This window comes from Triturus cristatus, chromosome 2_1 (genome assembly GCF_964204655.1).
Source record: "Triturus cristatus chromosome 2_1, aTriCri1.1, whole genome shotgun sequence".
Taxonomy (NCBI): Eukaryota; Metazoa; Chordata; class Amphibia; order Caudata; family Salamandridae; genus Triturus; species Triturus cristatus.
Window position 1 is genome coordinate 31,472,334 of NC_140581.1, and position 13,475 is coordinate 31,485,808.

At 48.7% G+C, this 13,475-nt stretch overlaps 1 protein-coding gene across 7 annotated transcripts in view; it reads left to right on the forward strand.

The window, feature by feature from the left end:
* LOC146863653 (putative E3 ubiquitin-protein ligase HERC1) overlaps positions 1-13,475 on the forward strand; it is a 1,482,062-nt gene that overhangs the window by 199,460 nt on the left and 1,269,127 nt on the right. For all 7 annotated transcript variants that reach the window (XM_085627737.1, XM_085627739.1, XM_085627735.1 and 4 more), the window contains exon 9: positions 5,433-5,577. In XM_085627737.1, the coding sequence (XP_085483863.1) occupies positions 5,433-5,577 (145 nt within the window). The remainder of the gene's footprint in view (positions 1-5,432; positions 5,578-13,475) is intronic.

A 13,475-nucleotide genomic window follows, 5' to 3' on the forward strand; every position in this document is an offset into this window, starting at 1 on the left:
TCTGTTTCACTTGTCCTCTATCTCAGTGCTGTCTCAATCCAATGCCCAGGGCCTAAGCCTGTCGCGAGAGAGACAGAGACACTTTATACTGTACACGATTTGTGTTCATCCATGACAACAAAAATCAGCATGAGGGATCCAGACCTCATTAAATTGGGGCACTCAGAGCAGGGTTGCACTTTATACTAGTGTTAATCATCTGGGTGTCAGCAAATTTTCAGATAACAAAGTCTTCCAAATCTGTGGAAAGGCAAGAACCTCAACCCAGGCGATGTATATTATTTAATATGAAATACCTGCTGAGATGTGCACAACCCAACATCCAGACATGGGACATCTCTGCTCGATGAACGCTTCAAGGCACATGATTCGGCCAGGGGTACATCTGACTTAGGATCTCATAAAGGGAGTCATTGTTTACCTCAACATCCTGATCAGTGAGGCCCCTAGAAGGTGTTCTGAATCTCTGGAAAAGGTAAATATTTGGAGTCACTGTTCCATCTGCTTTCCTTGCAGTCACTAAGTGCCCTCTCAGTCGCAATACTTGATTCTGAGAGGGTTGGACCAGGAGACCACCACTAGGGCGGTGATCTGTTAGAAGCACCAAGTTAGCCTCTGTGAGCGTAGAGTGGGGGCATGCTGGTAAGCAAGAGTGTTCTTGTCATCAGGAGCAGCGCAGGCCCATCAAGGATGGTGCGGAATGGCATCTTCTCACCTCCAAGTGCACCTCTGAATCAGGGCACGAACAGAGGTAAGACGCAGAAGGAGTGCATAGGTGGCCCACTTGTGTTTTGTTTTGGTGCTGAGCTTCCTCTTAGACTCTTGATGTCTGGTGTGGGCCTTGTGAGGGCTGGCAGGATCATCAGCGTATTGTCATGGAGGAAACAAGCATTCTGAGTGACAGCCATCACTTACCTGTCAAGCACCGTAGTGCGTATGTCAGAACAGCAAAGTTCTCTGGGTCCCATCCTGAGTTACCTTTGGGGCAAATTTCAGGCAATCGTTTGAAGTGATGGATTTGTGATGGTGTCAGAAATTGGCAGAGATCTGGATTGTTCGACAACCCATCGGATATGCTTTTCTGTTTAAAGGGGGGACCGTGTCTCAGCCAGCGTAAAGGGTCATAGGTGTTTTGAGAGGTAGTCCACCGGATTCAATAATCCGCTTCTGAATAAAACTGCGAACAAGCATTCCAGGAACTTGAGGAGGCATCTGTGGAGGATCCAATGAAGGTCTTTGAAATAGGGGAGTCAGAAGGGGAAGATCTGTTGGGACTTGGAGCATGCATCCATGCAGGTACAAGTGGGAATGCCTAGAGCCCCACTGGATCACAGATTACTCGGCACTATGGAAGTGGCGCTGCTCAGCCGGCATCAAAGGTACAGCGGCATATACACCAGAAGCCCACTCCTCACAGCTCTGCTCCTAGAGAAGGATGACCCAAGGTAGTGGGGCTGGGACCAGAATCCTTAAGAACTCCCCAAATCCTAAAGATGTTCCTGCAGCAGCAGCATTCAGACTCAGAAGACCAGAAGCCAGGACAAACTTGAAGTTCCATGAGTAACACGGTGCCCAGCGGGGTTCAATGAAGATAGCCACCTGTGCCCATGCTACATATCACGCGCACTGCCCGCTCTGTGCTGCGATGTACTTTTAGCTGTGTGTGCCATGCACAAGCTGGGACTGCACACCCAGAGCCCGGCGTTGCTAAAATAGCGCCCTGGGTGTGGGCGGAGAGAAATTTGGCGCCCTTGCGGACGATGGTGAATTAAATGAGGTAGCAGGGGGTCCTTTTTGTGTTCCCTGGATGAGCAGGGACTGGCTCCTGAACACTAACATCTTGAAACCTCCCCCAACGCACCTAACTCACTAATAGCTGAGCTGCCTCATGCAGAAGACAGATTTGTTGATATGTGTCAGCAGGGGTCAGAGAGTGAAGGGAGGGCAAGGAAGGGGGCTAAAAGGGTGTAAAACATGGCCCGCAATATCATAATGAAGGACGAAAACCACTTTAAACTGGCAAATCAGATGGAAACGAACAGGACAAGGCTGGAGCAAGATGAGAAGGGCGCTGCTGTTGGCGTAACCTTAATGCACACAGCTCCATGCGCCTCTTGGCACCCTAGGCCGAGCTCTCCTATGCTGAAGGCCGGTCCTGTATACATTCCATTACAGTGAATGTGCATTGATGAAAGGAGCACTGCCTGTTTGAAGCTGTCGGTCCCCCTTTCAATGTGTAGCCAGGAGCCCGGCCTAAGTGTTGAAGGAGGGGCAGAGATTCCTTGTAGGCAGGTGCAGTGAGCGACTGCACCACGTACAAGGCGATCCCCGGTGGTCCCTGGGACTCCTGTTGCCCCTCCAAGGGGCACCCTTGAGGGGCACACAGACTGCACACCACCTTCAGGTGGCACACCGTCAGTTTGCCTTCTGACGGCTTCTGCGCCCATGTCTATAGTACCACATGGTTGCTAAGACAACTGACTCGCTCATTCCCATTGGGCCACAACCCTATGAGGCAGAGGACACACCTTCTTGGGATGCAATAGTTCACATTTAGCACTGGTCTAATCTATGTTACAGAACAAGCCACCCAAGCATCTACAGCCCCTTCTCTAACACCAGAGTGCCCTGGGGACTCACACACGGTGCACACCCCCATTGCTTCCCCAGGGCCCTTTCTATGATAAGCCCCCTGGCACTAAGCGGGGTGCCGGTGGTGGTGCATTAAGTATCCTGGGCATGTGTGGTTGATAGCATCATTTATGTCTGCTTTCTCTCTTTCTCCATCTCTAGCTCTCTCTTTCAGTGTTAGGTCTCATTCACTTTCCTCTCTGTATCAGTTGCAGGTTGTTTCTGGCTTTGTCAAGCCTTCTCTTTGCTCTTGCTTTCTCTTGCTGGTCTTTCAATTTCACTGGTTTTGCTTACTCTCTCTGCTCTCGCGCTCCCTAACTCTCTCTGCTCTCGCTCTCTCTGTTCTCGCTCGCTCTCTCTTTCTCTCTCTGCTTTCTCTTGCTCTCTGTGCTCCCTCCTCTCTCACTCTCTCTGCTCTCTCGCGCTGTCTGATCTCTCTTGCTATCTCTGGCTCTCTCATGCTCTCTACTCTCTCTTACTCTCTCTGCTTTCTCTTGCTCTCTTTCTCTCTCTCTTGCTCTTTCTGCTCTGTCATTCTCTCACTCTCTCTTGCTCTCTCACGCTCTCGCGCTCTCTCTGTTCTCTCTGCTCTCTCTTGCTTTCTGGCGCGAATGTATGATGTTACAACGCATACATTTACAATGCATGCCTTTACAAAGCAGTTTTTACATCGCAACATCCTTTACAACGCATACATTTACATCGCATTCCATTACATCACATTATACCTTTACAACGCATACCATTACAACGCATACCGTTACATATCATTTAAGGTAAGTGTTGGATAGTGTTGGGGTAAAAATTACTATTCTAACTCCAGGGGGTGAAACAGTAGGGAAAGAGCTGGATAGCGTAGGGGTAAAAATTACTATTCCCACTCCAAAGAGTGCAACAGTAGGGTAATTGTTGGATAGTGTAGGGATAAAAATTATTATTATAACTCCAGCGGGTGCAACAGTAGGGTAAGTGTTGGATAGTGTAGGGGTAAAAATTATTATTATAACTCCAGCGGGTGCAACAGTAGGGTAAGTGTTGGATAGTGTAGGGGTACAATGCGTTGTAATGGTATGCGTTGTAATAACATGTGATGTAATGCCTGCATTGTAGTGACATGCGTTGTAGTGTCATGTGTTGTAGTGACATACAATATACTGCAACGTTGTAGTGACAAGCGTTGTAAAGGATGTTGCGATGTAATGACTGCACTGTAAATGTAGTGCGATGTAATGACTGCGTTGTAAAGGTTGTTTCCCCTCTGGCTCTCTTTGCTCTCTCTTGCTCTCTTTGCTCTCTATCTCTCTTTTGCTCTCTCTACTCTCTCTTGCACTCTCTGCTCTCTCTTGCTCCCTCACTCTAGCTGCTCTCTCTTGCTTTCTCTGCTCTCTCTTGCTTTCTCTGCTCTCTCTGCTTTCTTTTGCTCTTTCATTCTCTGTTGTTTTCTTTGGCTCTCTCTGCTCTCTCTCTTGCTCGCTTGCTCTATCTGCTCTCTCTCTGCTCTCGGACTCTCTCTCTCTCTTGCTCTCTCTGCTCTCTTGCTCTCTCTTGTTCTCCCTTGCTCTCTCTTGTTCTCTCTTGCTCTCTCTTGCTCTCTCTGCTCTCTCTTGCTCTCTCTGCTCTATTGCTCTCTCTGGCTCTCTCTACTCTCTCTCTTGCTTGCTCGTTCTCTCTGCTCTTTCTCGCTCTCTCTGCTCTAACACTCTCGCTTGCTCTCTTTTCTCTCTTTGCTCTCTCTCTCACTCTTGGGGGCATATTTACAATAACTGGCGCATCCCTGCATATCAGCAGGGATGCGCCAGTTATTGTGCTCCACGGCTCCGCCACCATGGATGCGCCGCATTTACAATGCGGCGCACCATGGGGCAAAAACGGCACAGATGTGTGACGCATCTGTGCTGTAAAAGTGGCGCATTGCTGGAGTTGCGTCGCAAGCGCGACGCAGCTCCAGCAATGCTCTGGGGGCCCTATCTTGTTAATCCTGCGTCAATCCTTACGCCTGCTTCATGCAAGCGCAGGGTTTTGACGCAGCATGGGCCTAAAAGTGACTGAGTGAAATCTTGTAGATTTCACTCAGCCACTTTTAGGAGGCGTTCCTGCGCCGGAACGCCCCCCCCCTGTGCAGGAACACCTACATGTTGCGCAGGCCTTACAACGTGACGCATCTCCCAGATGCGTCACGTTGTAAATACCCGCACCATGGCGCAGGATTTGCGCCGCCGCTGCGTCACAAAAGTGACGCAACGGTGGCGTAAATGAGGCGCAAGGGGCTTGTAAATCTGCCCCTTAGTCTCTCTGCTCTCTTGCTCTCTCTGCTCTCTTGCTCTCTCTGCTCTCTCTCTCGCTCTCTCTGATCTCTTGCTCTCTAGTTCTCTCGTGCTCTCTCTGCTCTATTGTTCTTTCTGCTCTCTCTGGCTCTCTGCTCTCTCTCTTGCTCGCTCGCTCTCTCTGCTCTTTCTCGCTCTCTCTGCTCTAACACTGTCTCTTGCTCTCTGTCTCTCTTGGTCTTTGCTCTCTTGCTCTCTCTGTTCTCTCTGTCTATTCTCTCTCTCACTCTCTCTGCTCTCTTGCTACCTCTGCTCTCTCTGTTCTATCATTCTCTCTGCGCTCTTTTGCTCTCTCGTTCTCTATTGCTTTCTCTGGCTCTCTCTGCTCTCTCTCTTGCTCGCTCGGCTCTCTCTCGCTCTCTCTTGCTCTCTCTGGCTCTCTCTGCTCCCTCCTCCTGTCTTGCTCTCACTCTGGTTGCACTCACAATCCTCCAAGTATCCGTTGCTAACTGATTCTGCCTCTTTCTTACCCTGCAGGTCTTTGCCTGGGGTTGGGGCGCCTGCATCGGATGTGGATCGTCTGAATTAATGGTCCTGAGACCACAACCCATCGAGGACCTGAGAGCCATCAAAATAATCGACATTTCCTGTGGAGACAGCCACTGCCTCGCCCTCTCCCAAGGTAATGCTTTCCACATAACTGTGTGAACACTCGCCAGGGCATTGTGCCCTTTGCATGCTTACTTATAACTGTGTGAACATTCGCCAGGGCATTGTGCCCTTTGCATGCTTACTTATAACTGTGTGAACACTCGTCAGGGCATTGTGCCCTGTGCATGCTTACTTATAACTATGCGAACACTCGCCAGGACATTGTGCCCATGCATGCTTACTTATAACTATGTGAACACTCGCCAGGGCATTGTGCCCCGTGCATGCTTACTTTTAACTGTGTGAACACTCGCCAGGGCATTGTGCCCCGTGCATGCTTACTTATAACTGTGTGAACACTCGCCAGGGCATTGTGCCCCGTGCATGCTTACTTATAACTGTGTGAACACTTGCCAGGGCATTGTACCCTGTGCATGCTTACTTATAACTGTGTGAACACTCGCCAGGGCATTGTGCCCCGTGCATGCTTACTTATAACTGTGTGAACACTCGCCAGGGCATTGTGCCCTGTGCATGCTTACTTATAACTGTGTGAACACTCGCCAGGGCATTGTGCCCTGTGCATGCTTACTTATAACTGTGTGAACACTCGCCAGGGCATTGTGCCCTGTGCATGCTTACTTATAACTATGTGAACACTCGCCAGGGCATTGTGCCCCATGCATGCTTACTTATAACTATGTGAACACTCGCCAGGGAATTGTGCCCAAAGCATGCTTACTTATAACTATGTGAACACTCGCCAGGGCATTGTTCCCCGTGCATGCTTACTTATAACTATGTGAACACTCGCCAGGGCATTGTGCCCCATGCATGCTTACTTATAACTATGTGAACACTCGCCAGGGCATTGTGCCATGTCCATGATTACTTATAACTATGTGAACACTTGCCAGGGCATTGTGCCCCGTGCATGCTTACTTATAACTATGTGAACACTCGCCAGGGCATTGTGTCCTGTCCATGATTACTTATAACTATGTGAACACTCACCAGGGCATTGTGCCCCATGCATGCTTACTTATAACTATGTGAACACTCGCCAGGGCATTGTGCCCCGCGTATGCTTACTTATAACTATGTGAACACTCGCCAGGGCATTGTGCCCCACGCATGCTTACTTATAACTATGTGAACAGTCGCCAGTGCATTGTGCCCCGCGCATGCTTACTTATATCTGTGTGAACACTCGCCAGGCATTGTTCCCTGTGCATGCTTACTTATAACTGTGCGAACACTCGCCAGGGCATTGTGCCCCGCGCATGCTTACTTATAACTGTGTGAACACTCGCCAGGGCATTGTGTTCCGTGCATGCTTACTTATAACTGTGTGAACACTCGCCAGGGCACTGTGCCCCGTACATGCTTACTTATAACTATGTGAACACTCGCCAGGGCATTGTGCCCCTGCATGCTTACTTATAACTGTGTGAACACTCGCCAGGGCATTGTGCCCCGTGCATGCTTAATTATAACTGTGAACACCCGCCAGGGCATTGTGCCCCATTCATGCTTACTTATAACTATGTGAACACTCGCCAGGGCATTGTGTCCCGTGCATGCTTACTTATAACTATATGAACACTCGCCACGGCATTGTGCCCCGTGCATGCTTACTCATAACTAGGTGAACACTCACCAGGGCATTGTGCCCCATGCATGCTTACTCATAACTATGTGAACACTTGCCAGGGCATTGTGCCCTGAGCATGCATGCTCATAACTATGTGAACACTAGCCAGGGCATTCTGCCCCATGCACCCTTACTCATAACTATGTGAGCACTCGCCAGGGAATTGTGCCCAGTGCATGCTTGCTCATAACTGAGTGAGCACTCGACAGGGCATTTTGCCCCGTGCACGCTTACTCATAACTGTGTGAGCACTCGCCAGGGCATTGTGCCCCGTGCACCCTTACTCATAACTGTGTGAGCACTCGCCAGGGCATTGTGCCCCGTACACCCTTATGCATAACTGTGTGAGCACTCGCCAGGGCATTGTGCCCCGTGCACCCTTACTCATAACTGTGTGAGCAACTCGCCAGGGCATTGTGCCCCGTGCACGCTTACTCATAACTGTGTGAACACTCGCCAGGGCATTTTGCCCCGTGCACGGTTACTCATAACTGTGTGAGCACTCGCCAGGGCATTTTGCCCTGTGCACGCTTACTCATAACTGTGTGAGCACTCGCCAGGGCATTGTGCCCCGTGCACGCTTACTCACAACTGTGTGAGCACTCGCCAGGGCATTGTGCCCCGTGCACGCTTGCTCATAACTGTGTGAACACTCGCCAGAGTATTGAGCCCCATGCACGCTTACTCATAACTGTGTGAACACTCGCCAGGGCATTGTGCTCCATGCACGCTTACTCATAACTGTGTGAACACTCGCCAGGGCATTGTGCCCCGTGCACGCTTACTCATAACAGGGTGAACACTCGCCAGGGCATTGTGCCCCGTGCATGCTTACTCATAGCTGTGTGAACACTCGCCAGGACATTTTGCCCCGTGCATGCTTAATTGTAGCTGTGTGAACACTCGCCAAGGTATTGTGCCCCATGCATGCTTACTTATAGCTGTGTGAACACTCGCCAGGGCATTGTGCCCCGTGCATGCTTACTTATAGCTGTGGTAACTCTCGCCAGGGCATTGTGCCCCGTGCATGCTTACTTATAGCTGTGTGAGCACTCGCCAGGGCATTGTGTCCCGTGCATGCTTACTCATAACTGTGTGAGCACTCTCCAGGGCATTGTGCCCCGTGCATTATTACTTATAACTGTGTGAGCACTCGCCAGGGCATTCTGCCCTGTGCATGCTTACTGGTAACTGTGTGAACACTCGCCAGGGCATTGTGCCCCGTGCATGCTTACTTATAACTGTGTGAACACTCGCCAGGGCATTGTGCCCCGTGCATGCTTACTTATAACTATGTGAACACTCGCCGGACTTATAACTATGTGAACACTCGCCAGGGCATTGTGCCCCGTGCATGCTTACTTATAACTATGTGAACACTCGCCAGGGCATTGTGCCCCATGCATGCTTACTCATAACTATGTGAACATTCGCCAGGCCATTGTGCACCGTGCATGCTTACTCATAACTATGTGAACACTCGCCAGGACATTGTGCCCCATGCACACTTACTCATAGCTATGTGAACACTCGCCAGGGCATTGTGCCCCCTGCACACGTACTCATAGCTATGTGAACACTCGACTGGGCATTGTGCCCCGTGCACACTTACTCATAACAATGTGAACACTCGCCAGGGCATTGGGCCCCGTGCACACTTACTCATAACTATGTGAACACTCGCCAGGGCATTGTGCTGTGGTACTGTAAATTTCGGAACCATGTTGGTAGCATGGTCCTACCCTGCCGATTTTGGTATCAGCGAACCGCAAATGACTAATGCGGTATGTATGAGTGTTTTCGTCATGTTTCACCGATGAATCCACCGTGTATACGATACTACATGTCGAACCCTCGGGTTCAATTTTAAAAGGGTAACCATTTTGTGGTTACCCTCACATAGGCTGCGCATTGAGGCCATGCCTAGGCCTAAAGGACGCACAATCTTCCTTTGACTTCTTTGTGACCTATGCAAACTGACTCCGCTGCCCGAGGTCAGTCCTGCCCGGCCGGTTCCTTTTACTGCGGCCTTATGGGATTAGCATCAGGGCCCAACACATCATAAAGTCGTGTATCCCACGGGACTCCTGACTAATCCCTTTCACACCTGACTCTGTTTCCTACTTTATGGCCTGTTTTACGAGGAGGAGGTGTCCGTTTTATTGGGGTCTGCTGATATCTGATGAGGGTTCTGAGCCTCGCTGGGTAAATAATTATGTGCTGACCGAGCTGAAATGTGGGATTATCATCATGACTGTGCTCTTTCTTTGAAGCGAAAATATGTGAACGACCACTTGTAAAATAGGGGCGGTGTTGCCCAGAGCGTAATATTCTGTATATAAGAAAAGACTGTTTTTTTGTTTGGAGCAGTCTCCTGAGAACATACACCGTGTTGTACTTCTCGGATACCTGTGATTGGTCTGCAGCCAATAAATACGATCTTTGACTTCACCTAGAAGACTCTGTGTTTCTGTGGTCTGAAATAGGAAGAACTCGAAGTCTTCGGGTGTGTCCCCTGGCACCGCTGGGTTGGTTCTGAAAAACCCAGTACTTCAGTTGGCGCCCAACGTGGGGCGATTTCAGCGGTACCGGTCCAAGCCAGAGGTTCGTGAGGAGCTTCGTGTGAAAATTCTGGAGGAAGGCCGCCACTTCATCGACCCCTGCATGTCGACGTGGTCCGAAAGTCTTTACTGCGAGGTTCTCCGCGTCCCGACGGCTACAAAGGACTGCTGCCCTGACTATCGCCCTGTTTTGGACCCTTGATGATTTGTTAGAGCGAAACGATTTAACGAGTCTTCTGGTGACGTCATCGATACCTCAGTTAAGTATAAGTGGAGCGTCTCCCAGTCCTTAGATTGGTTTGGTATCCCTTTGGGATCGCTTTGATTTGGAACTTGCAAGTGCCAAAGCCGAAGGACTCGTGTATTCACGAGACTATCGTATTCGATAATCCTTTGAAATTTGAAACTAGACTAGTGAGCAACGATGAATGGTTCTAGTATATTTGGAAATTTTGTTTGGGTTGTAATAGGGACTCCCGATTAGAGGATTTGTGTCCGGTTCCTCCAATTGGAACTCCAACGTATGAGCTTTATGTGAAACATGGCGTGGGCCCCATTGCGTATAATGAAGTATGGATCCGATACACCAGGAAGGATGGTGTTTTAAAATGGCCCCAAAATGGTAGTTTCGACACAGAAATCCTAGATAACTTAGAAGTTAAATTATTTAAAAAGAAGGCCCGGCCGGCGATGTTTGATTCTTTCCGCCTATGGCGAAAGGAAGCCAAACAGAAAGAAATGAAATTAGCCAAGAAAAATAAAAGAGAGAAAGGTATGTCGATAATGCAAGCAGCCTTGCAGTTTAAAGATAATGAAGAAGAGCAAATGAATGAGCAGCTGCACAGGCAACGTAAATTAGTGATTGATAAATGCTACCCAGTTTTGCCGCCCCTTCAGCAAGATGCATCAGAAGAAAAGGAGAAAGATCCCCTAATGTCACATTTGTTGAGTTCGCCACCCCCGTATGCGCAGAGTGCTACAGCGCCTCCACAGCCTTTAAATGTACGGCCTCTAGTTAATTTGCCGCAAGCTTTCCCGCAGCCACCAGCTCCTCCTCAGCCAGCTCCTATCCCTACGGCGCAGCCCTCTCAAGGGCCGCCGGTCTCGCTGCCTATCTTTTCTGCGCTTCCTGCGACTTTACCTAGTACATCAGCTGCCTCCCTCGGCGCTCTTCCTGATACGACCCCTGTACCCGTATCTGCACCCGTTTTTCTTCCCTCTGTCTTTCCCCCTGTTCTTGCCTCAACTTCTCCTTCTACACGACAACGAATAGCTAGCGCGGTCACTAGTTTTATATCGCCTCTCTTTGGGACATCTAGTACGACCCCTGGTTCACAACGTACGCAGTTGCGTAGTCAGCTGCCAGGTTCTGAAGAGAAAGAAGTATTAGACCGCATGGCATATAAATGGATTGTTTTTCCTTCAAGATATGATATAGAGTCTGTTGTAAATGTTTTTCATCAATGGGAAGCACCAAAACAGAGATACGTTTTCGAGAAAATGTGTGTATTCCTCTGTGAGGAATTGGAAGATCATGGTTTGGACTTAAGCCCGCAGGAATTGTGTCATGTACGGTTTGAATTTGGAAAAGGACAGATTGTGGGCCCCGATGTTGAGAAAGCAGTTGCGACATTATTGTCTTTTAGGATCGAGGGTCCTTCTCAGTCACTGTTTGAACGTGACTCCTCTGATAGGAAGGTTAGACAATACCCTATGAGAGAAGTCCCTCCGGTATGGAAGGACGCGGTTGCGGCTGATGCCGCTAACAGTATTGCTGCTATGCCAGCTCATTTCCAGCGTGTTTGGGTACATGTTCCTTGGAAGCGATCAGAAGTTTTAGCCCTTAAGCAGACATTGCCTGACCCCCGTAAAAACCCCGCAGGATATTATAAGGAGTTATCACAGACTGCAGAATCGTGTGTCATGAACCTAGCTGACATAGATATGTTGTTCGGGAATGTCGTTCCGCAGCCTTTATGGGGGTTGATTCGTAATACAGATCATGCTGCAGAACTAGGTGGCACATGGGCTAATATAACTTCTACAGACACTAGACAAGTTGGTGGTGCGAAACCTGAGCCCTTAGTAGCAGAACTCCCTGGTAGAATTATTACCTACATGAAGACTTTAATGCCAGCGATGCGTGTGAATTGGGATAAATTATCCGCATGCAAACAAAAGAAGGATGAAACAGTGTCTGATTTCTTCACCATGTTTGAAGAAACATTTATCGATCACAGTGGTCAAGACATGAGTACGGAAAGTGGTCAACGGTTATTCGTTGATAAATTTGTGCATAATTTCCTTCCCGAGTTGTGTAAGAAATTAAAAGATTCAGAGAGTTCTTGGGCTGTTTCCTCATCAGCGCAAATACTGGCTACTGCACAGTATTACGAAAATAGGGATAAAGATGAGAAGGATAGAGCAGACAAGAAAACAAAAGAATTAAAGATGAAGGTTCTTTTACAGCAGGCTTACCCGCCACGTGGAGATCAGAGTAACTATAAGCAAGGTCAGAGTAACTATCAACAACCCCAACAGTTTCAAAGAAACATGCAAAGGTTCGGGTATTCCCAACCGCGTGTTCCTGTGGGTCCCAATCAGTGTTCGTATTGCAAACAAGAAGGTCATTTTAAGTATAGTTGTCCTATATTGTTGCAGCGCACGAATAATGCTTATGGCGCGAGAGGTAGAGGTGGTCAGCAAGCTCCTAGAGGTAGAGGGCGTGGGAACGTTCCCCAGAACGCGCGTCCTCTTACGCCTCAAAATACGATGAATAGTTTTGATCAGCAAGCCAATGTAACTGGTGGGACAGCTCAGTACTATAATAACGACTATTATGCAGAAGATGAAAGTGCGAAAGGTAATGATTACTAGGACAGCCATAGACAGAGAGAGGGAGTTGTTTCAGTGCCAGTGGACCAGAGTGGACCGTATGTCAAGGTGACTACAGCGGGTGTATCAGAGCCTTTTCTGTTGGATACTGGTGCTGCAAAGAGTTCAATTATGCACTCAAAACTCCCTGGCGCGCCTTTGTCTGGCGAAATGAATGTTTCAGTAGGTTTTTTTGGCGCCCTGGTTAGGAACCCGATCTCTAGTCCTATGCCCCTTTCTGTTGGACCTTGTGAGCTGAAAGCACCCCTTATCCTAACGACAGGTTGGGGTGAAAATCTGCTAGGATTGGATTTGTTAAAGAGATTACATGCGACATTATATTGTTCCCCCTCAGGAGTACAACTTACACTGGGTAGGGAAGTGATTTCTCCAATGTATTTGTCGAAGAATAAACTGCCAGCCGAATTGTCGTCTCTTCCAGATGTCCTTTGGGCTTCTGGTCCTAATGATGTGGGTCTCTTGGATATACCGCCATATGTGGTCACTTTGAAAGCCAATGTTAAATTGCCATGCATTCCCCAGTACAAGATCTCTAATGAAGGTGAGAAAGCGTTGTTAGCAATCATCTATGACTTGATTGAAAAGGATGTAATTGAAGAGACAAGAGGCAACGTTTGCAATAGTCCGGTTCTGCCTGTTCTAAAACGTACTGACGCCTCTCAGCCACCTGTTTACAGATTTGTGATCGATCTTAGAGAGGTCAATAAGATAGTTGTGCCACAGTTTCCAGTTGTTCCTGATATAACTGCCTTGTTAACTATGATTCCAGCTTCCGCTGCTTGGTTCTCAGTGATTGATTTAAAGAATGCTTTCTTTAGC